The 25,956-nt window shown below is 34.6% G+C and overlaps 1 protein-coding gene across 5 annotated transcripts in view; it reads left to right on the plus strand.

The window, feature by feature from the left end:
- Positions 1 to 895: 895 nt before the first annotated feature.
- NOX4 (NADPH oxidase 4) overlaps positions 896 to 25,956 on the plus strand; it is a 143,707-nt gene continuing 118,646 nt past the window's right edge. For 2 of the 5 annotated variants that reach the window (XM_045557151.1, XM_045557153.1), the window contains exons 1-2: positions 896 to 986; positions 1,628 to 1,723. In XM_045557151.1, the coding sequence (XP_045413107.1) occupies positions 930 to 986; positions 1,628 to 1,723 (153 nt within the window). In that variant the 5' untranslated portion in view covers positions 896 to 929. Of the gene's footprint in view, positions 987 to 1,105; positions 1,724 to 25,956 lie in introns of those variants that run through there. The other 3 variants (XM_045557152.1, XM_045557154.1, XM_045557155.1) reach the window with 3 other exon arrangements.

Raw genomic sequence — 25,956 nt, forward strand, 5'->3', positions numbered from 1 at the left:
ATTTTTTTCTTTCCTAATACGGATATGTTGCAGTGTAGGATACATAACCTGTATCAATTCCACACCTTTCTCACCCTTCACTAGGCCTCTGGAACAAGTTTGAGAGTATTCCTGTTATTTACTAAACAGACTAGGTAGTAAAACACAATTAATTCCTAGATAGAGTGAACCTGAGCTTCCCTGAAGCCCCTGAGAATTACGTCAGCTTTAACCATAACCCCCGTCTCTTTTTATGCAGCAGTGTCTTAAAATCTTTATGGGAGTGGGTGGGGAAGGGGGTGCACAAGGGGGTATGTAGTGGGAGGCTTTAGGTGGGGGTTGCCAGGGGGGCTTTTGTTTGAGGGTAGGAGAAGTTGCTGAGGATGGGCGGGAGAAGGGGGACGCTGGCACACAAAAGGCTATTTCCGGCTCAAATTTCGTTACCAAGGCTTTTTGAGTTGAACTTGTTTGCGGAAAACAACAGTCCCAAAGTAACTAGGGGTGTGTGTGTGTATGTGTTTTCGAGGGGGCGGGGAGGGCCCCCACTTTAGTGTGAGCAGCCCTCACCACGTTTGTCGGCATTTCAGAGCAGGCCGGGCGAGAGACTGCGGAGGACGACTCCAGGTTCCCACCCGGGACATCCTGACCAGCAGCAGCCACAACAGGCTCGGCCGGGACAAAGGGCCGGCGCGGCGGTGCAGACGGCTGCAGCGCGGGCCGCGGAGCGCGGGGTCGGGGCCGCCGAGTGGGCAGCGCGGACCCGGCGCGGGTCGGAGTCGGGGTGCCCGGAAGACCCGGCTGCGGGGCGCAGACCTCGCCCCCGCTGGCTCCGTGCCGGGCCTTCGGGCTTCAGTCTTTGACCCTCTGTCCCCACCCGGCCCCCCCGCAGCCCGCGGCGCTGTAACCGCCGCCCCGGCCGCCGCCTGCTCCTTCTCCGGCCGGCCGGCGGCATGGCTGTGTCCTGGGGGAGCTGGCTCGCCAACGAAGGGGTTAAACACCTCTGCCTGGTAGGATGGCGGGCTGGGCTCTCCGCGGGTTCTGTCTCTCCTGCCTCTCCTGCTGCGATTGTGATTCATTCTGTGAGCGCGCGGGTGGGAAGCTGGAAGTGGAAGTTTTGTCTCTGAATTTGAACATTCTCAACTAGCAAAACTTTACGCTGGAGGCAATAATGACTCCCTCCCGCCTGCCCCCACTCACCTCCCCCAGCCCCATGCCTGGGAATTTTCCTACACATTGATGGGAGAGCAGATGTGGAGGAAGAGAGAAGAGGTCGCTTTCAGTGAACACAGCTTTTTCTTAACCTTTTAAATATTTTTTGCCTCCTTTGCTCTCTACCCAGATTGTTTCTGTTTGGATATGGTGATGTCGTTAATTTCTTAATCTCATTTCATACTGTAGGGGATATCTTCAGTTCATTTAGGAGACCTGTTTGCAACTCAAATGCTTAATCTCAGGTGAAGGGGCTGGGTAAAGTCAGATTTGTTTTCCGCTGAATGGTTTTCAGCTTGCTGGTTAATTGAAAACGCTCTATGCAATTACTAAGTTCCATTGTAAGTACTGTGTCAAGGGAATTTACTGGTGGTTTCAATTCATCAGGTAATGGTTATTTTCAATTTTTGTTTCCTCTCTCCCTTGCTGATTGGTTTAGCTCATTTGGCTCTCCCTGAATGTCCTGCTTTTCTGGAAAACCTTCTTGCTGTATAACCAAGGGCCAGAGTATCACTACCTCCACCAGATGTTGGGGGTAAGTGGAACTTGGGTGATCTGGTGGAGTGGGCTTAAAACTGGCAGACATTGCTACAGGGCTCGGTCAATTCTTCCATTCATTAAAGAAACATGTGTTGTTCACTTTAGAAACAGTTATTGTACTCTAAAGTCGTCAAAGTTTCTTGATTTATCATTTACACTTGTCCAGGTTAAAAATATTGAATGTCTTAAGAACCAAAGGTAATATCTGCTAAAGTGAAATGAATGAACCAGCAAGACCAAGACTATTGGTGCCTAAAAAGAAGTTGCTACTTCTTGCCAGCTACAAAGTGCCCTGAAGGCTCTGCTTCACCAGGAGGACCAACCAATGTCAGGCTTTTAGTTTTCACTTATCATGGCTTTTACCCTGCTCATAAACTTATCCAGAGGATTTCTGCACTACTTGCTTTTACTGACAGCTCTCACAAAGTATGTGTCTAAGGGGGTTATTCCTTTTAGGGCAGTTTTCAGCTGCTTGCCTTAGGTTAGTGGCTGATTATGGTTCCAGTGTTCTAGTCTAATGTAAGAATGATACTATGCCAAACTTTGTTCTGATTTATGTCATGCTGATATTTTTCTTTTCTGTATTTTATGATGATTCTGATCTCTTTCTTCCTTTGGATCCTCTTCCTACTTGACTCAACAAAAAGGTAGTATCTTGAGGGCATCTTACATGTATAAAGAGATTGCATTTTCTAAGCAAGAAGAAAAAGTATAAAGCACTGCAAAACCTTCTTGTCATTCCTTCTTGGGGAAGAAAATACATTCCAAAGAGGAGATGCACTGCTTTATTTTTAATGGTTTAATGACTTCTAAAAATTATGATTAGTGCAGATAAATTCATTGGAACAAGCCCTCCCTTTCACACTTTAGATGTACAGCACTTATTTGTCTTTGAACCTCAGAGCCTAGAGTAGTGATTGGCATAAATTAAGTCTGCATTAAATTACAGCTGAATTAATTAATTGATATTTTATTTTTATAATGCGGTACTATTTTTCATGATCTGTTGGTCACACAATTTATAATTTAGAAGTTTAACACCTATGTTTTTAACTGATGGGGTGAGAAAAGTAGCCTCAAAGATTAAACTCGTTTTATTGGTAACTCTTAAATCTGAACATTTCTTTCTTTCTTTTTTTTTTTTTACTGTCCAACCATCCAGAAACTGTCTTGAAACCTGTGCTTCTCAAATGGGCACATAAAGAGTAAGACCTCACCTCACCCTCAAGTTGCTTACAATTTAATGGAAAAACCAACAAGTAAATAATTATAATTCAATAAATAAGTGAAGAAAAGTTTTTCTCTAATGAACACATGAGGTCACTTTTGTTTCCTAGAAATTGCCTCTTAGGTGTGAATTAATGAATAGGAGGTTTTTTCAGTAGAAACTTTATCTGACCTATTGCATAACTTGATGAACCACTTGGAGAAAACTCTTGAGAGTTACAGGGTTAAAATGTGCTCTGGATAAGATGGTATTTGTGTTAATATAAAATTAAAGATTTGGAAATTTATTGCAATAACTTGGAAAGCCATAACTGAACTTTGGATTTTAGCTATGTGACATGTATAAGCTAAAATAACAGTTTATTTTAGAAAAACTTAATTTATGTTGAAACTAACAACTTAATTTCTATGAACTTGGATGCTGTGTAACTGAACTTCACATTTATTTTGGTGATAAGTCTGGTGATTAGGATTACAAACATATAACCCAACACATTTGAAAAACACTTAAAAATATGTTCCACCTCTCTATTACCATCTTCAGTGCTTTTGTTTGAATAATATAACAGGCTAGTAAAGTTCAAGAATTGCTGGCAGATAGTAGGGGCTCAATAAATATTGGTCAAATGAATGAAGAAAAAAGTGATAAAGGGACCAAATGGAAGAGTAGGAGAAAAAAGGGCAAGAGGCAGATAGAAGAAAGGAGATCCTTATCCATTATTTTTCTGGAAAACATAAGAATAATTATAGTGAGTTAATCTTTAAGCCATCTAGTCATTATTCAGCATTTTGCCAAGAATCATTGTGGAAAAGAAAGGTTTTTCTTCTTGGCATCATGCTGAAAGATAAAATACGACTTCCAAACTTCTCACTTTCTAGTAGTTACCCGTTATGAATTTATTAGTCATTAATTTATCTAAACCATTTTGGAATAGATATTTTCAGCCTATGTATTACTTTTTAATGACAAAGCAACTGCTTCTATAGTTTTACCACTTTATTGGTAAAGCAGTGTTTAATTTTATTTGTCCTAGGTTTATCTTTTCTAATCTTATGATGATTATGATATCATTTCATAAAATAACAATTTGCAGGCACTTTTCAAATTGTAAAGAAATATAGTATAACAGTGAGATAGAATTAATTTTTAAATAAATATTACTGGTGACCATGTTTTACATCTTTAATACTTATATATTATTAGTGTCTTAGAGCAGTTTATCTTAGAGCTTATCAAATACTGGGTCCCACCATGATAGATACGTAGAAATCTTGAAGAGGACATAGGTATTACAACATTATAAGTCTCTTTTCAGTGAATTTTGGTTTATGAAAATCATGATGGTCTTTCTGGAAGTGCATTTCATTGTACCATTTAAAATGCAAATGGAAACAGTACTTTCATTTGCTGAACATCTTGATAATAGCATTGAGTATAAAGGTTGATGTTATTCATCTATAAAATGTAAGATAATAATAAAGTTGTACAGATATTATGAGCAGGAAGTGTCCACAGATTAATAGCCCATGTGTAGGAAGACATAGACAATCAGAAGCAGTTAATTCATAGTAATTGCTTAAAATCTGTTTCTCTTGAAGAACAACTCTTTATTCAACTGTTTATTTATACCTATTATATGCCAGGTATTTTAACAACATTTTGTTTAAGCTAGGCCATTTTTCTCCCCACTTTACATATGAGAAAATGTAGACTGAGGAAGCTGTATGACTTGTTCAAGTGCCTTTGGATGATCAGTGTCTGAGCGAGGATTTGAATAAAGTCCTGTCTGTCCTCTTTGTTTTTTCCTCACACTACACAGCTTTTCTAACTACTTCACTGGTCCGTCTCAGATACTTATACCACTGGTTAGTATTACTTTTTATCAGTGTTGCCCAGCAGAAATGTAATGCAAGTGATACATGTTTTAAAATTTAAAGTTTTCCAGTAGCACAATTAAAACAGTAAAAAGAAGCCAGTGGCATTAATTTTAATAAAATGTTTAACCCAATATATCCAAAGTATTATCATTTTGACATGGAGTCAGTATTTTAAAATTATTAATGAGATATTTTATATTATCTTTCCTATTAATTCTTTGAATACAGTATTCATTTTATACTCACACACAATATAATTCAGCCACTAAATTTTTATCAAAAATACCTGATCTGTGTTTAGATTTCATAGCATTTACAGGTGAAAAAGTAGATTCACATATCCAAGTTGTTCCAAACATGCTAGAAGATTTCCCAATAACACAAACGAGTGTCAGCTTTGAAATTTAAATTCAAATTAATAAAATTAATAAACCTAAAAATTTAGTTCCTGGGTGACTCTAGACATAATTTGACATACTCAATAGCCACGTGTGGCTAGTGGCTATCATTTTGGATAGTTCAAACATTCACTATGGGGGGGGAAGCTATTCCTACCTTCATAGCCATATGCACCTATCATTTTGCTTAAAGCAAACAACTAGCCAACCAACCAGCCAATAAAAAAAGACATCAGGATGTAGGTAGTCCTTTTGTTCCTCCTCTACCAAACAGGAGTTGTTATTGGATGGGAAGTTGTGGACTGTAATTATTGGCATGGAACTATAAGACTCTTGGTGACTTCTGTCTCATCTTCTGAGTTTTCTGGAGGTGGGAGCCTTTGAGAATGAAGATAAAATTATTTAATTCTCAGAACTGGAATATCGTTTTATTTCTAGGTCATTGTTCTCAGACCAAAATTAAGGATTAAAAAAATTACATAAGAATGGAAGATCTTAGGTGCTGAAGTGTAAAATAATGTTGGGATCGATATGTTTCTGTGGGTTTTTCATCATGGTTATCCTTTACCAGACTGGTCTGATCCAGACTGGGAGGCAGCATGGTCACGGCTGGTTTATGCCTGAGTTAATGTGCTAAGCAGATTGTGCACTTCCTAGGAGATGTTTAATTATAACATTCCGTGAACTTTGGAATCTTAAAATTAGCTAAGAGGAAAGAAAAAAGTTTTTTGAGGGAAGCCAAAACAAATACCCAAACAGGAAAACAAAACAACCAAGCAATACCCTCCTCCACCCTCCCATAGCAGCTTTTTAAGAAAGGACTTCATTGATAATTTAAGATGAAAACTATTTTGATTTATTCATTTTCAAGGAATGGAAAATGTAGTTGCTTGACTTTAATAGAAAATACTAATGGGTTGTGACCAACCCTGAAAAATTTAGTTTTCTAGTTTTTTTTGAATGTTGGGCAATTTAACTCAAAATACTGTCTATAGAAGTCCTTATCCTAATTTTCACCCACTTTTGAGTTGTATTTTTGACATTTTAATAATGAAAGAATATTATTGAATTGATATAAACATTTTAACTTGAGAAGAGAATGTATTTTGTGGTACCAGATTCAGTGTTTCCTAGTTTTATATCTTTTTTCCCTCCCAATTAACATTCATGTATAGACAATTCAATTTCAACTTAGGTATTCTCTTATTGCCACGATGAGAATTTAACATTTGTTGTTGTTGTTGTTGTTTTTCTTTTTTTCACAAATATTGTCTTAGATCTGCTGCATGGTCATGAAGATTTTTTTTGTTAAACTCTTTTTGGGATACTGTGTTATCTGGAAGAAAGTTTGTGAGAGTTCAGATTCTTCCTAACTTTCTAGTGAAACACAGGGATGATCTCTCTTTGGTCAATCATTATCCTTTAGAAACATTAACTAATTTACCCTCCCAAGAATCTAGAAGTTATATCATAACGTTTTACAGAGACAGAAATCTGATGTCTTGTGAATTTCTTAAGGTCAGAGACTGGAATCTCTGGACAAATGGATCTAGGAATTTAAATCTGTGTTGATTTCACGGCTGGCCTGGGCAGCTTTGATTCTGCTGAGAAGGAATATATGCTTCCTATCAATTTGAGAAGAGACTTGATCATTAACTTTTTTTTTAATTGCACACAATATAAAATTCATTAGCTAGAGTTACCCAGGTATGCATTGTGGTTTCAGTTAAGGAGGTATTTTTAACTAAGTGTTATTTTTTGTTTGTTTGTTTTTATTCTTAACATTCTGCTATTTGAAAACAATTTTCCTTATGTTTACTGACAGGTGAAATGGGTTATATTACTTTGATGAAATAGCATTATATTTTTTATCTGTCACAATGGATAGCAATTCATAGATTTTTAGACTTGGAAGAGAACTTTGGTATCTTCACTTAGACAACTTTCTCATTTTCCACAAGAAAAATTGAGATTGAATGATTTGCTCTCTATCAGCCACTGAATGACCAGGATTGGTCATTATTTGATTTGTTGCTCCTCTCAGTCTAATATTAGCCTGCTATAATGAACAGCTATATGAATATATGCAAGAAAACATTAAATTCCACACCGTGTGGCCTGCTAGCTTTTCATTTTATGTGAAACAATATTTTAAATGTCTAGCAATTTAAGAAGTTAAAGAAAATTATTGATTTACCCTCAAGATAAAATATATTTTTAGCACTATAGTTATAGACTTACCTTAAGTAAATTGTTAAGGAATTATGAGGCTTATTTTTATTTAAATTACTTCTGATTCCACAATATTTATCAGAATTGTAGAGCTCAAGATTTAACTTCTGTGTTATATACAGCTAAATGCCCACTGCATAATTCACTTTTATCAATACCACTCAAAACAGCAAATAATTAGAAATTTGAATAAATCTCAGAGGTTTTCAAGTCTACTTCCTTTATTTTGTTATGAATTATATTAATAATATAAGTAACAGAATACATTCAGTTAGGACTGGCTAAGTACTAGACATTAGTCTAAGAGCTTTGCATTGATTACTTTGTTTAATCTTCTCATCCATCTTATGGGGTAGATGTTTTCAATTTTTTGCTTTGCAGGTGAGAAACTGAATTAGGGAGGTTCTATAACTGACTAATGACAGAGGCAGGACTCCAGCCCAAAGATCCTGGTTCCGGAACTTGTATTCTTTTATTATTTTTAAAAAATTTTAATTGACCGATACAAATTTTATATATTTGTTGTGTATGACATGATGTTTTAAAGTACGTATATATTGTGGGATGGCTAAATTGAGCTAATTAACATATGACTTACCTCACATACTCATCATTTTTTTGTGGTGAGAACTCTTAAAATCTACTCCCTCAGCATTTTCAAGAATACAATATATTGTTATTAACTATAGTCACTGCGTTATACAATAGATCACTTGAACTTATTCCTCCTTTTAACTCAAATTCCCTCACCAGCCCGGGTAACTACTCTACTCTCTACTTCTATGAATACAGTTAGATTCTTTTTTAGATTCCACATATAATGGAGGTCATGTAGTTAGTATTTTTCTTTCTGTGCCTGGCTTATTTTACTTAACTTGATGTTCTCCAGGTTCATTCATGTTGTTACAAATGACAGGATTTCCTTCTTTTTAAAGGCTGAATAGTAGGTGTTCCATTGTATATATATATACCACATTTTCTTCATCCATTCACCCATTGAAAGAATTTGTATTATGAACCATTATACTCTTCTGCCTCTGTACAATGTTAATATTAGGTTGAACCATATGGAATTGCCATTTTGATAGAGCAAAAACAGTCCAGTATCAGCCATGTTATATGGGTACCATATATTATTCACATATGATGTGCCAGACGTAGTTCTTGGCCCTTTACTTTTATAATCTCATTTAATCCTTATAACAACTGTGGAAGATAGGAATTACCACTTTTTACAGAATTGAGAGCTGAGGTTCTGCGTGGTTAGGTAACTTTCCTTAGGTCACACAGCTAACAAGTGGAGAAGCCCGGTTTGAGCCCACGTGTCTGACACTGACGACCATGCTTTCAATCACTCTGCTCTACCAGGTGAGGTTCTGAGACAGATTAGTGTTAGAACCTGGAATTTTCTACTATTATCTAAGGGTCTTATGCATTATTCCACAGTGGCTCTGAGCAAGACTCTATGTCTGTGTGTGTGTTTATTAGTGTGTTTTTGCATTTGTTAATAAGTACTTGATCAGAGGTAAAGGGAGTATTATATGGATTATTTTTCAATTTGAGGCAGACATATACCTTATCTTAACTGATACCTATTACATTAGTTTGCTAGGGCTGCTTAACCAATAGAAATTTGTTCTTAGACAAGGTAGCATGAGAAAAAATATAAAAATAAAAAAGAAATTTGTTTCTTCACAGTTATAGAATCTAGAAGTCCATGATCAAGGTGTCAGCAGGGTTGTTTTTTTCTGAGAAACCTTGGTTTATAGATTGCGCTCTTCTTCCAGTGTCTTCACATGGTCTTTCCTCTGTGTGTGTCTGTGTCCTAATCTCTTCTTCAAAGCACACCAGTAGTATTGGATTAAGACCCACCCCGCTGACCTCATTTAACCTAATTACCTCTTTAAAGACTCTATTTCCAAATACAATACCATTCTGAGGTACTGCATATAAGGACATAAACATGAATTTTAGGGAGACAAAAATTTAGCATGTAACACCTACCATCTTTCTCAGGCTTCCTCTGGGAGCTAAACATGAGTTTTGAGGAATTAATTTGAGATTAATATAGTTTCTTTCTCCTTCATTGCAGAAGCCTAGCTGAGCATTAGCATTCTGGAATGATACTGCACAAGGGCCCTTCCCAGGCCCATTTGGGCAGGTGGTGTGATGTGCCTGCTCAGTGGTTTGTAGAGTTTGGTGTTAGTCCCACCCTACAATTATCTTACATACCCCTTTACTTCCTCCATGGCCCCAAAGAAGAAAATCAGATAAATTAGCACCCATGAAGAGTAGTATCAGCATTTCATTTTGATCATTTAGATTTTTCATCAAGAGTATGACTTCAGGGAACTGACTTCCAGAGGAGGAGCACAGTGCCTATAGAGGAGCTATATTACACTGGACACTGCTGAGGTTAATAATGGTAGTAATAGTGGTATTCATAGTCATAGTCATTGTGTATACTTTCTTCTGGGCAACGCTCAACCTGGAGGGTGAGGAGCCTGTAGAACTGTGGAATGTTCTAGTCTATTTACTTTCTTTAATAGATGAACTTAGTGTAGTTAAATGCCTTCTTTATGGACTCAGTGCAAAGCTGAATGTGGATGGTAGGTCTTCTTACTTGTGACCAGTGTTTCTTCATGTTTATTACACTAATCATAAAATTGATTTTGAAATTGCTTAGGTAATTCTGGAGAGAAAAAAATTTTAATTTTTTTTTAAAAGATAATGTGCTTTGAAGCTATATGGATATGAGTTTGAATTGTGGTTAGGCATTTCTCTACTTTTATGGTTTTGGCAAACTGCTTCTCTGAACCTAAGTTTAACTTATCTATAAAATAAGGCTTAAATCTTACTCTTAGGTTAGTTGTGAAGATTACACGAGAAAATGCAGGTGAAATGCTCAGCACTTGGTACATGACTATTACATGTTACCATTTGTAATTATTACTACAGATATTAAATAATAGTACTTAGTATTAATGGTATTACTAAATGGTAATATTATAAATTATTTATGTTTATAGATATAAATATTAAAAGGAATTTAGTGATACATAAACATGGAAGGGATTTGCCACTCATATAGCAGATGGCATCTAGGAAGAGTTATCCTTTGTTCCATTATTACAGTGCTCACAGTGGTGCTCAATAAATAGACAATTTGATGATAAAGTTGTATGTTTGCTGGTTAGTTGGAACATTCTACTTTCAGTTCCTTGGTTGGCTGCTGGCTGCCTCTGTGGTCCTTCTGGAGAGAGGAAGGCTATGTGCTGCTATTTGTCATTGGCACACACTTATGGCAACTTGGCTGTGATTGTTGGGTGGAATTTTAGTTTGAGGAAAAAAACATTTCATTCAAAAAAGTGTTATTTAATACTTTTTATTAGTCTCCACTGAAGCTGGGAGTTTCAAACAGATAAACAAGGGAAGTATTGCATATCCCATGAGATTATTGTGGATCTTGAAGGAAATTAAAATAAATAATAATAATAGCTAGAGCCAAATTGTATTGACATCTTCTCATGGACCTGACATTGTGCCAAGTTCCTGATATGTTCTATGTCAGAGTCTTTACTATCCCACAAGATAGGTTCTATTCATAAGAGGAAGGTAAAGACCAGAATTTTTAAGTAATTTGTTCATTGATTAAAGTACCCATCATGAATTCCATTATGTAATAGGTGGTCTAAAAGGTTCAGTCTTCTTTCCTTTCTCCACTCTTATCCTTCATGGCCTTGTACAGTAATCCCCTGTACTGTTTTGTACCCCAGGAAAACATGATGAAAATATCTTACCCATCTCAGAGTGTTGTACTGAGGATTCTGACTTATTAGATAAGGAAGTACTTTGAAGAATTGAAATCACCACAGAGAAAGATTGTTGTTATCTATAGATAAAAAATATAGTATTCCTGGGATGTAAAATCCACATATATGGAGGCTCAACTTTTTGTATAAGAGGATTCCCGAGGGCTGACTGCAGGATTTGAGTATGCTTGGATTTTGGTATTTGTGGAGTGTCCTGGAACCAATCCCCCATGTATACTAAGGGATGGCTGTATGAGCAAATTATATAGGTGGAGATGAGCCCACCTCACTTTCTAGTATCACATCCTAATGCAACTTTGTGATGTAATAAAACTCAAACAATGTTATAAAAAGTTACTGTCTTGCGAAAAGTTGTTTTTTTTTTCAGTTCTGGCAGTGGCACTAAAGAAAAGTAGATAAATTAAGGAAAAGATGGATTTTGATCAATAGAATTTGTGTATATTTTTAGAAATTGGAAAGTTGAATTTGACAGTAGCTCCCATCTAAGGATAAATGAATCCAACACACGTTCTATATGGGAAAAATTGCATGCTTTGAGTTTTCATGGATTTAAAAATTGTTAAAGGTCTCCAGACACAGATCAAGATTTTCAGAGGTCTGATATCGTTTAAGGCAAGAAAAGATGAGTGTTTAACCAAAGTGAAAGCATTTTATATAGCTGAGACTTTTTTGAAAATGGCCACTTCAACAATAAGATATATTTAAGAAGTGATCTATGCAAAATGCCCTTCTGACTATATTCCTTTTCTCTATGTTAGGATTTTCAAATAGCAAATAATCTCATTTAATGTAATTGTAGAAAGCTCAGTCCATTGGAAGGATCTGGAGTATCAGTGAGCCAAACAAGTTTCTTTTTGCCCCATGCTATACTTCTGTTTTTTTGTTAACTTCCTTTTTCCCCAATATGCTTTTCCTTATGTGTATTCCTTTTAGTATCTTATCTTGAATATAATCCCTATTCTCCTTATGTGGGAATATGGATTTCAAGGTGGGTGAAGGTCTCATAAGGATAGAGAATTATAGAATAAGAAAATAAGAACCACCTACTGAGAATACTTATGATGAGAGTGCTTTTACCTCAGTGATTTTCCTTGGTCGACCTCTGTTTTTTTGTTGTTTTTTGAAACAAAGTCTGGTTATGTTGCCCAGGCTGGAGTGCAGTGGCTATTCCCAGGTGCGAACATAGCATCATAGCATACTACAACCTCCACACCCAGCTTCCAAGTTACTCTTGATATGTTACTTTTGGCCTTTGAGCTTTCTTAATCCTCTTGGTGTGAAAAGCTTGAGCCCCAAACCACATTTGTAAAGTGTGTTAAGTTATGTAAACAAAAGGTGAAGAGCATGTTTTTTTTTTTTTTTTTCTTTCTTTTTTTCCATAGTTCAGAATATCTAAAGGGAAAAGTCAAGCAAATATCATCAGTGGTCTATAGTAATGGACTTCAACTGGAAAAAAATGACTCATGTTAAACCACAAGAATGTAGAGCTTCAACATGAATGTTCTTACTTCAGAAATAGAATTTGCTCTTAGGTATTGTCTTTTCCATTTGTTATGTCCCATAGAGTTGGGGATTGGCTTGGACTTTATAGAACCTATCACTGAATTAACTGTTTGGCTATTTTGCTATTGTACATTTTTTTTAAGTGTAAGAGCAAATGAATGAATCAAATGAAAATCTTGGAAGCGTTTAGTTTACTGGCTCAGAATGGATCTTTAGGGTTTCTTTAATTTTGATTAGCTGTAAGAAAACTAGTCTTAGACTTACAGTAGTTTTAAGTCTTGAGTGTGTCATGCTTAAAGAAGAAAATACATTTTGTTCCACCAAGAGATTTTAGATATATGAAAATTAATTTGTTAAAGTCCTTTTTGACATTCCGATTCTTGTTAAAGTCAAGGATCTGCTATCACCTTTTCCTGAGCATGAAGTGACTATTGCCCAAATATCAAACATGGTAATACCTGTTGAAAGTCAAGAGTGTCAATGGGAGTGATATGATATCGTGGAAGGAACATAGATTTTGTGGACGAATTGATCTTAGTTGAAATGTTGACTTTACCTCTTAACAAATGTACTTTTAAGTAATTTATTAAAACCTTCAAAGCCTGTTTTTTAAATTTTCAATTGAGAGTTATATTATTGTATAATTGAGCCATGTGAAACATATTGAGTTACAAAAATGGCAACTTAGTTTAACCTATGTTTAGTTTAACATAGTTTAATTTAGAATGTTTCCTAAAGAATTTTTTTGCGGGTGGGGATGGAGGGAAGAATTAAGTAAAATGAGGAAGAAATGAGTATAAGGCCCTCAAAAAGTGTTAATTCACTTCTTCCTAATGGCAAGTTACAGTAGACAAATTCATGACAATGCTCAGACTCATTTCTTTCAGGAAACATCTTTGGAGTTCAGAATGTTTTGATATTGAAATCTATTTATAAATGTTTGCTAATGACTGTAAAAATTTCCAACAACTAAGAGAAATTATCTTTTAATTTAGTGTGAAGCATGAATTCCGAAGTGTTTTGAAAGGATATTTTGTGAATGGCTGTATATTTTATTTTCTTTATTATAATTTCAAAAATATTTAAGTTCATAATTAATTGCTTTTCAGTTGGATGTGGTTTCTAAATTTTAGCCCCAAATTTCTTGGCCTTTTTTAAACCTTCTGTCAAGCAACTAATAGATTGAGATATACATGAAGAAGACTCATATGATAGGACGTTAGCAGTGAATTCTTCCTGTAAGAACAAAGGATTTAAAAAAAACTTTTTGATGTCAGGGACAGGGTATTTAATTAAATCTATGCTTCAGTTCGTGACACACTATTTTCATGGGTTTGTGCAAGGCTCCTTTTGCTTTCTTCATCATTTGTTTATTTATTAATTCATTCATTTAATCATTTTCCGTTACCAATTCCATTCTCCTCCCTACAAGAGCAACCTTTCTAATATGCTTGATATTTATCCTTTTATTGATATTTTATGTATAAGTTTCTTTTAATTCACAAAAATGGTATTGGGCCTTAGAATCATTCAGTTCTTAATTTTTCCCATCTGGTATTATGTTTTCAAAGTCTATCCTTGTGACTGTGTTTTTATTTAGTTCCTTGCTTCTAATATTGTAACAAAATCCAGGATTTTTCTATTTACTTGCTGTAGCTGTTGGTTTAAGTTAGATTAAGATGAAGGTAGAAATCATATCAACATATGGAACTATTTTTAAAAAATTAAGACATTTGATTGTAATAACTAGTTTTCAGCGAGAAAACCAAAGTATATATTGGGTGACTTAAGGAATGAATGTAGTGAGTATTTTAAGTATGATTTAATGTCTATATATCTTTCTTATGAATTGCCCATATTTTTAACTATTTAAACAAATAAAATACCATATAAACCATTACAGTAAAGAAAAAAAAGAAACCAGCAATAAAAATATAATATCAAACTTGGGAATACCACGAAATGTAATACAAAATAATAGGAGAAACCTATTAAAAAGATAGGTGCATAGAATGGAATGGATTTTTTTTAAATGATGGGTAAATATAGAAGTGTTAAAGCAACAACTCACTCTGACTTTCTGAACTGCAGAATACAGTATGGTAGGTAGCTTGTACCAACCCAAAGACAAATCAAAGGTTAGGAAAGTTGTGAGACTGAGTATGAGTGGAGGTATTTTATTTTGTACATGGCAAAATATTAGGGTTTTCCTTATTAATATTTTAACATATGTTAAAATACTTTGTTTTCAGAAATTTTTTGCTAAGTGTCTTAACAGCACGTAAGATAACCAAGCCATAAGAAATATGGAAAGGCACCGATCACAAGGGAACCACAAGTTGGATGATGTCTAATGTTTGGGCCCCACTTGATTAGGAGTGGTGTTAGAGGGTCAGTAACTTTTGTCGCTTATGCCCTTCCAGTGCCTCAATATTTCTTCTTTATATTACCTGAAACTCCTGTTATTTCCTAGATTGCCACAGTATAATATCACTTCTTATAACTTTTCTTCCCTGTTCCTTTCCTTTCCCATCCTATCCTTTGAATCCTGTGCTTTACATTAATATCTTTTCATTTATCAAACATCTAGAAGAAAAGGGATCATCAGCAGCTTAATGCCTTTCTTCTGAAAGATTACATCCTAAGCTATTAAAGATTTTCAAGGCAGTTTTAAAAGTTTATCATGTATTTTCCAGTACATATCATTAGGGAAAAAATGAAAACTGCACAGAAATAGAAATGGAAGATTTCTTTGTATTCTCAACATTTAAAGATAACATTATTCCACAAATTGTACTTTTAAGACTTTCCCCACTTTATTATCTTAGGAAAATATTTTTAATGACTTTTTTACACTTATTATAGGGAATAGGGGAAAATGCAAAAAAAGAAAAGTTATATGTCAGCACCCACATATAACTGTTGATAACATTTTGGTATTATTTCCTAAGTATAAGGTTTTTTCTTTTTTTAAGTAGCACTGTGATCATTCAGAATAAATAGTTTTGCATCCTCCTTTTAAAATGTAGCATTAAATATTATATTAGATTTATCTCTATTATTACAAACTAATTATTAAACATATGTTATTTATTTTTAATGTTTCATTGAATAAATAAAACCACAACTTAAACATTTCCATACTTTTGGACATCAAATTGGATTCTGTTATTTCACTGACCTAGAAAATGCAGTGAAAAACATCATTGTGCCGAACACCCCTCTGTTTTTACAGTTATGTCCTTTGGATATGTTATTAGATTTTCAAAATATATTAACCCATTTAATTTCTTTTATTGTAAGTTTTTATTGCCCATTTATCCATTGAGTTCTTGGTACTTAATTGTTAAAATTTATTAAATTTCAAAAGGAATTTCTGCTTCTATATATTGAATACAGATGATACAATAGAAAGAATTGGAAACTCCCCTCTATATCTAAGAGTTAACTACTGGTATTTATTTCATCTATGTCTATATTTATATATCTATGCCTTATATGTAGATACACATATGTGCACATTAATTCAAAAATGTCAACATTACTATTTCATTTGACTTCCATGGTGTAAGTCTAACTTATTTTATCCTTAATGACTACATAATGTCCCATGGTGTGTACCATAATTTATTTTCAATTTTTCTTTTTTTGGACATTTTCATTCTATTCTTTTGTTTATTTATTTTTGGTGTTACATATCATTGCAGTGAATATCCTTGTAAAAATTTGCTTGTACACTTGAAGAAGTGTTTCTGTATGCCATTTTATTTTTTTAAGAAAGTCTAAGATGTGATATTTTGGTCTTATTCAATGTTACTTTTTCTTAGGGAAATAAGATTGAATTTGCATTATATTTTATCTTTCATTGCAATCCTTTTTTTTGTAAAAAATGGCACTGGTTTTGTAAAACTTTTATTTGTAATATTTGCAAACTAGGAAGTAAATTAGAAATTGGAAAAAGGATTACAGGTATATCATCCTACATTTGATTTAATTTATTGTTCTCCTAGCAGCTAAACTAGTATGGTCCACTGCATGTTGACCAATTAAACTCTGTGAAGAGTTTCTCGGAAAAATCTAATGCTTTAAGATGTGTACATCAGGAAGTTTAGGTAAATAGTCTGTACCAAATTATCCATTCATTTAGTCCATCTTTACTAAGTACCTCTCTGTTAGGCAGTTTGACCATTTTATTGTATCCGGAGTTCTTTATTTTAGAATTGATAGCTTCTTTTGAAGACGGTTTTTTTTTTTTTTTTTCAAGGAAAGTCTGGAAGAGAAGTCAACTTGATTCAAACATTGAAAGTCATGATTAAAAGACATGCTGAGTTACCTAAGATTGCTAGTATTTTGATGACAGAGAATTTAAAGACAATTTTATAGATTCAATGAAGAAGAGTTAATAAGAAATAGGATTGAGTTCAGGAGGGGTAAAATGACAATATGTTTAAGTAAGATATGCATAGCAGACACGCAAGAACAATCTTGATGTTGAATATCCTATATATTCAGTATATGAGTTTTAATATATGTCATTATGCATAGTCTGATTAAAGTTTTAAACAGGTGAAGGGGTACCATTGCTATGTGTATTGTTTCTTCTCAAAAATTTTTTCATATGCTCAGGCCACTAATATATCTGTTTTGGCTTCTAAATTTTAGAGGAATGTTGAAATTAAAAATGGTTTAAAGATGAGGAAAAATGAGGCAAGGTTTTGGAATGATTGTTTCTGATGGAGAGTAGCTGAGAGGTGACTAAATACTCGGTAATTGTGATCAGATGTGCTGGACCCATGATGTAGGAGAGGCAAGACCTGTCTTAGCTTTCTAGTCAACCATGAAGTGCAAAATATTATGCTTTTTACTTACATGCCTTTCCCTGTGCACAGATAATTTCAGCAGAAAAGGAAAATGTGGCAGTGACATAAAATAAAATGCTCTGTAATTCTTGAGACCTTGTTGTACCTTAGAAAGGAGTAAAAGGGATGGATATAAATATTGACAAGAATTTAATAGAGTAATTAAAAATATTTCCATTTCAATAATGTTTTTTGGCCAAAGAGGTCAAACTATTTTCACTGAGTATATTTTTACCCTTTAGAACAGTTCTATGAGAAAAAGTGAAGGCAATGTTTAATATTATTTCAATTCTTCAATTCTAGGTTCTGATGACAAGTGACCTTAGTAGAGGTCACAGGTGTTAGTTGTGAAAAAATTTCATATTTTTTTTCATCTGGTGAACTATTTGTCTGATAGCATTGTCTTTGGAAGCCCATGGGTGTGTTCATATGCAATTCTAAATCCCATTTATGTCAAACTTTGTCAGACAGACACATAGTATAGAAGTGAATCTCTCCTGCCCTCTGGGCATTTGGCGCAAGAAAGAAAAGGTAGACAAAATCGGGACCAAAATATCATGGTACAATATTACTTTCTTTTCTTTCTGTAATAGCTATATGTCCTTCTGATTTCTAATAGACCTTTCTAAGAAAAAAACACATTCCTATTGAAAATAGAAATTCATTTTTAGAAAGGTTAGAATGAATGATGATGGTATATAACAAGTAGGAAAGATTTGAGTTAAGCATAAGGAAATCTTCATAAAAGTCAGGATGAACTCCATACTTTTGGTAGTCCATTTAGTTTTATGGGCAAAAAAAATCCCATCAGTTTTTTCTTCAGACCTGATAGTTTCTTTTGGAGACAGTGTTAAGAAAAAAAAAGAAACCGTTTATAGATGAGAAGACGACACGTCAACTTGAGTCAAAAATTACATCATAGTTAAAAGTCTCAAGGGCAGCTAGTTGACAGAAACCAGCTAGGATCCTTTGGAATGAATTACAGTTTGTTGTGGCATGAAGGGACATCATGAGTTTTTGGTTATACCCCACAGCACTGAATTGGTAGTTTATTTTGGGATTTTTTCAAAATGATTGCTTCAATTATTAACTGCTTTCTGATTGCTTATGACATATTCATTATTGTTTGCATTTGAAACCTTATCAAAATAGTTAGGTAATCAGTTTTCTAACTAGCTCTTCACTACAGTGTCATTTTTATTCTTAATTGTAATCTTGCTCCCACGGGACTGTCCATCATATTCTAAATTCATCTTTCTATTCTAACTTATGAATGGTACAAACTAAATATTTGAATTAGGGCTACAGGTTTGATTTATAGGAAAAATAAATCGTTCTGATTTTCTGACATAGATCCTTTTGATTACTATAAAGACAATAGAAAATGTCTACCATTGCTTTGGAAAATTATATAAACTACTTTATGAGATTGTATCTCTTTTTTCATGCATCTATCTCATGATTACTTTTCTTTGACTTTTGTTGCTCTGAGCATATTTTTCCCCCAGAGTACTTATTACAAATAATTGTTTTCATTAATGACCATGCAATTTTGAGGTCCCCAAGGATAAGAGGCAGTTTGGGCTTTGCCACTTACCTGTACTGCCACTTGCTAGCTTTGTGGGGCAGACAAGGAGATAAATAGGCAAACCACTACAACAGAAAAAGTTCAATGCTGTATGAGACATACAGCAAAAGGCAAAAAGGAAGCACTGAGAAAGATGCTACAGGTTTGTCAAAATATGTGAAAAAGAGGGAAATTTGGAGGTGGAAATAAGGGTAGAAGTAGACACAGGGCCCAGAAAGCCCTCATAGAGAAAGTGCCCCTTGGGCCACTTTCTTCAACTTTCAACTTGAAGAATAGTAGAGTTCATCTGGTAATTATGATGGGGGTTGGAAGAGGTGGCATGCCATCTCAGATGAAAGGGATAGTAACAGTGTGAGCTGGGGATATGTAGTAACAACTGCAATCTGTAGTGACAACTTGGAATAGCTAATGTGGACAATGCATCTGGAGCTAAACTGAGCCACATAACATAGAAGTATAGTCAAGTGGCCTTATGGTATCATTACTTTGGTCTGGTTACAAACTTGTAACTTGGAACAAAAAATATGAAGGTTGGACTAGACGACCTATATAGTCTCATCAAAAAGCTACAGTGACCCTGAGAATTTTCTTAAGATTGAGTGTTGCTCAGTTTCAGAGTAAGTCCCAGTGTCTGAAATGGTGGGGGGTTCGAGGGTAGGGGCAGAGTTGTGCTTAGGCAATAGGCTGGCAAGAGCAGGTTCTGAGTTCTGATTCTAGATCTTAACTAGATTTCTTGGGTAATCACTTTTGGCATTATCTTTTTCTAAAATAAGGGAATTGAAGGATCATCTCTTAGCTTCATTGATTCATTCATCAACCATGTATGTACTGAACAGATACTAGTTGCCTAGAACTTTCTTTGATTTCTTTAGATGCAGGCAAAATAAAGCTCAGCTTATATTAACTACAATTAGAATGTCCGCCTCCAGAGCTGAGGATGGAAAAACAGCCTGGAAAGGGTAATTTGCAGGAAGCCATGCCATAAGAATATTTAAATTCTGAAACTAGATCAGGTTTGTGGATGGCCAAAGACCAGGATGATGACAATAACTTTTGTTGATTTCTTGCTATATGCCACACACTGCACTACATACTATATATGCTCATTTAATAGTTACAATAACCCTTTGGGGTAGATGTATTATTATCATATTTTTTTTCATTTTGCAGATGAGGAAAATGAGACTGAAATGAGGTAAGCGAATTATCTAAGGCCACACAGCTAGTAAAGGGGCTAGCTGGTAAAGTCAGGTTTGTCCGACTTCAGATTGTATTCTAAAACAGTGATTGCCAAGCCTGGCTGTATGTCCTTATGGTTCCACCCCAGACCTAAGGAGTCAGAATTTCAGAAAGTACAACAACAAGAATATGTTTATTTTAAGAGAGCCTATCAGGTAATTTCCATATGCAGTCAGATTTGGGAAGCCCCTGTAAAGATTTATATAGAACTACAGGAAAACATTTTAGTTGTGTAAAAGTATAAGCAACTGAAAGAGTAAGAAAGTATTGTGTTTTGGAGAGAGCACTGGACAAGGTGTCTGTGAATTCATATGTCTGTTCTGGGGGGTGATGTGTTATTAGGGAAATGAAACCTGGGTTCCCGGCCTTGCTTCTTTACAGACTGGCAGTGTACATAGAGGCAAAAAGGTTGGACTGGATGATTTGTAAGGCCTTATGACAGAGCTACATGGAGCCTTCAAAGTAATCTGTGTTCTGTGACAAAAATATGAAAGAATTAGGAATTATATAAGCTTCATTTGGTTTGATTAAAAAAATTTCCTTGGAGGAGAAGAGTCAATAAAATTGACCTTAATGAGTACAAATTTACATATTTTTTAGACAAACACAAATGCCAAGTCAGAATATGAAAACATTTATAAGCCTCTAAAGTTATTTTTATTTTATATTTTTTCCTGGAAATGGCTAATGGTTGACCCACCAAGAGGAAGCTAAAAAACCGACTAGTTCTTCAAACTTATTATTAATACCTCTCTGGCCTTTTCAAATCCCTTTGAACAACAGTTTTGTGTAGATATTTACATGTAGAAGGTAATATTGCATTCCCCTGAATTGTTGAGAAAATTCCCAGTTGAGAGTTAAGTGTTCATTTGAAAGTTAATTTACCAGAAAAGGTAGTTTGCAAGTCCTCTCTAGAGCCAGGTGTTTCATGGGATTTGTTACATTTTAATAGCTTTGTCAAGAAGTCTGATGAAGATGTGGAAAACATAAATGTAAAATTTTCAGCTTAGGGACAGTTGAGAGGGAAAAATACCAGAATATAGGATTCAGAAACAACATGATATAATGAGCTGAAGTTGATAAATACTTGCATTTGTCTATCTGTTCTCACCGCCCCCTGTTTTTTTTCTAGTATAGGATAGAGGGACCAATGCTTGATAGGAACTCATGTAAAGAAAACCAATACATTTTAAGCTCAAGGTGAGCCATTGTGTGACATAATTACGCTACAATGTAACATAGTCTTAAAGTTAACAGGTGGCATCCATAATGAGAGAGATGGTGGTCTTCAGTACTGTTCTGGACAGTTACCCTATGCCAGGAAGGTGCTGAATATTGGTGCATTGGGAAGGGTCCCTGAGATGATGAGGGAGTCTTAAAATTATATCACGAATTTTAGAGGCAACTAATTGCGTTTAGCATGGAGAAAGCAAGATTGGTCTAGGAATCATACCACTTTATCTTCAGTTTTTGAATATCTGTCTTAGGAAAATTATTATCCAGAGAAGCCCTGCAGGTGGAAGTTACAGAGACACACATTTCATCTTAGTGTAAGAAAACAAAATAGAACAGTCTGTTGTCTCTGGAAGAATTTAAACAGAGAGTAGGTTACCTTTCATTAGGGGCTGTCAGAGAAGAGGTGTGCTAGGCCCTTTCAGTTTTCCAATTTTAGAATTATCAATTTTAGTAAAGTAGCAAAATAAATTTACTGATAAGTAAAATATTTAGTTAAAACTGAATCCCTTTTATATGTAAGACTCAGATATAATTAGCTTAAAATGTAATCCTTGTCTCTAACAAAATTTCACTCTTATAATGATTAACTACACAAAGTAATGTAATTGCCAAAATTGCTTCCTTTTAATCTGTTCTCCACTCTTCCATGAGAATAATCATTATCGAATATGAATCTCTTTATACCAGTTCCCTGCTTAAAATACAGTCACTCTGTGCTATGTTTGTTTTCCCACAAAATTCATGTTAAAATCCTGACATTTCAGGTAATGGTACTAGGAGGTAGGGCCTTTGGATAATTAGGTGATTAGGTCATGAGGGTGGTGCCCTCATGATGGGGATTGGTGCCTTTATAAAAGAAGCCTCAGACACTCCCATTGCTTCACTAGACCAGCCTAAAAAAAAAAAAAAAGAGGCCTCAGAGAGCTAGTGAGCCACCTTGTTGAGGACACAGGGAGAAGGCACTGTGTATGAGGAAGTAGGCCCTAACCAGACACTGATTCTACCTTGACTTTAGACTTTTCTGGTTTCAAAAGCTATGAGCAATAAATGTTTATTGTTTGTAAGCCACCCAGTTTATAGTATTTTGCTATAGCATCCCAAACAAACTAAGACATTCTGCATCAATTTACTTATTTTTTTCTTAGAGATGGGGTCTTACTGTGTTGTCCATGGGCTCAAGAGATCCTCCTGCCTAATTCTCCCTAATAGCTGGGACTACAAGCATGTGCCACTGTGCCCAGCTTATTTGAGAATAAAGACACATTCTTAACACAAAGTCCAGCAAGTTCTGCCCCTACTTGCTTCTCCAGCTTTATGTTTCATTATCCTTCATTTCTAATCCAACCTTATTGGCTTACTATTAATTTATTATACATACATCATATTTTCATTTGCCACATATCATTTCTCATGCTGGTTTTCTCCTGTGTGGATATCTTTCTCATTTCTAGATGACTTCTACTCTCACTTTCCAGATCTAAGTTCACTTTTCACTTAATCAAGGGAGCTTTGACTGATCTTCCCATCTAGATCTAATTTCATGTTATATAGGTTCATACTCTTACCGTTCATTCACAGCCTTTATCACTGTTATAATTTATATTTGCTGATGGAACTATTTGATTAATATGTTTCCCCTACCAAAACATAAGCATTCTGAGGGAAAGGGAATTTTCTGTTTTTGGTTCACTATTGAACTCCTGGTGCCCTGCAATATGTGCATGTCACAATAAATATGTGTTGAATGAATAATATAAGTGGAACAGATAGCATTTACTTTAAAAGTACATAAGAGAATGTTTAGAAAAAGGATATGATACAGTGACCCTAAAGCAATAAGTTACTTTTATGTAATACATGTCTTTTTAAGACTGGTTTTACTTTTCACAAAAGCTCTAAGAGCTAGGATTACTATATTATATTTGGGCTGATGAAGGTGCTCTTCCTGGCAGACGGCTGCCTTGCTGTATCCAGCATGATGGGGAGAAAGAGGGAGAATACTGTGGTCTCTTTCTCTTCTTATAAGGGCACTAATCCTTATCATGGGGAATCCATCCTCCTGACCTCATTTTGGTGTGGATTTAGACCTAATTTTATAGAAAGGCTCCACCTTCACGTACCATCCCAATGGCAATTAGGAATCAATAAATGAATTTTCGAGAGAAACAACATTCAGTTCACAAGAAGGACTAAGCTATGTTTTATGTATACCTCCTCATTTAAAATGTATTTATAGTTTTAAAAAATACGTATGGAATCCTCAGGTCTATTTTAGAGACCTTGTCAGGTGAGACTTGAAATGTGAAAATAACACTGCCATCTAGTGACAACTAACCTGATGAAATTAAAAACCTCTAGAGTAGGCAGTAAGGGTGAAACAAATCATTCACATAGAGTGGTCCATACACATAACTTAAGACAGTCGTTTCTTTTTAGTGACATTTGAGGTAGTTGATGCTTATGAAGCTCATAGATTAATAATGATTAAATAAAACTAATATGCTTAACTATTAGAATATTACCTATGTATTACAGTAACTACATAAAAATCACGTCTTATAACTGTGCCACTTGAAAATGGATTCATCTCCATTTTCCTTACTCTCTCCACTGCTTCTGAATGAGGAAATTTTGTACTCTGATTAACCTACTGAAAAGAATTTTTCTTCTTAGTTTAAAGAAGAGGGGAGGGGTACCTACCTAACAAGTACATTGAACACTATTAGGGTGATGGGAACACTAATACCCCTGATTCAAGCATTATAAAACCTATCCATGTAACAAAAACATTTGTTAATTTAATATTCTGATATTTTAAAATAAAAAATAAAAAATCAGTATAAAAAAAGAGCTAAATATATTCAAGAGCAAACATATATGAGGAAGTAAGTCCTTGGTAAAATTTCCAGTTGGATTTTTCAGCATTATAAGGAAGGAGTGGAATGCCAAAATAAATTCTGTCTATCCCAAGTGGACACTTAAAGCCACTTTGAATTAAATTACTGTGTGATTCAATGTAAACATGAAATCAAAACACTTCCAGACATGCAATAAATAGTTAGAAAATGAAGATATATAAAGCATTAAACCGCAAAGGAAATATGGTTAATTTATTTGTATTTCTTAAGTCCTGAACTTTTGTGATAGATTTTAGCTGATATATTTTAAATGAACTATTGTCCTGGTACATTAAAATTGATAAAATTGTTATCTACAATCCCTTGAGCTAAATTTTTTTCATCATATGCAAATGCAAGATTAAAGGAGATAACAATTATTCTATTCCTGTGGAGACCTAGATAAACAGCAAAAGACCATCATTCTCAAATGATAATAACTTCGTTGATTGAGGTGAGAAAATTATATTTAATGTTTTTTTTTTAGATAGTCCAGAGAGGATTATATTTGTCCACTTACTGATATATTCATTGAAGTGTATCCTTAAGGTGTTCTAACTCATGATGTAGAAGTAGCCTAACTAGACATATTAATTACTTTTTATATCAGTCAATGAAAATTATTGCTTTCTTGACAAACACTACTTATTATCCTGTCTCCCCATTAGGTCCAATATTTCATATGCTCACAATAAACACGGCATAACAGAGTTGATATTTTGCCAAGAGTTAAGTTGGAAATCTCAGGGACATGAGCAAATTCAAAATAAGAAAAACATCTGCCTTTCGTGTATTTCTTAGTTAATATCCTTAAAATAGAGTTGTTTTGTGCTTACTTCAGGACAAATATATAGATATGACCCTATCTCTTGTTTTCGTGTGATATACTATTTACATAAAGAATGTGGATAGTACCAGACAATAGCAGATGACAATCTAGCAAGAGTATGATTTAAAATTAATTGCCAAAAAGTATTGCATCAATACCAAAGGGGACTCATTCTTTAAAAAATGTGCTGTATAATGTGGTTATGATTACCTTGTATGAAGCACAGCTGATCTGGGGTGTAGAATTCAGTGGTGACCCAGAAAATAGTGTTTCTATTATTATTACTAACTAGCATTTATTGAATTCTTGCCGTATGACAAGCATTGAATTAATCACTTTACATACATAATTTCTTCTGTTTTTTTTTTATTTTAAATGGACAGAATGTAATTATTAATAGTCCATAATTCCTAAGCTAGTTTATTGATTTAGGCATGACTCTTCTTTATTTATTTATATAAACTAATTATTATATAATGAATATCCATGGATGCACCTAGAATTAGAAC

Source organism: Lemur catta, chromosome 7 (assembly GCF_020740605.2).
Source record: "Lemur catta isolate mLemCat1 chromosome 7, mLemCat1.pri, whole genome shotgun sequence".
NCBI lineage: Eukaryota > Metazoa > Chordata > Mammalia > Primates > Lemuridae > Lemur > Lemur catta.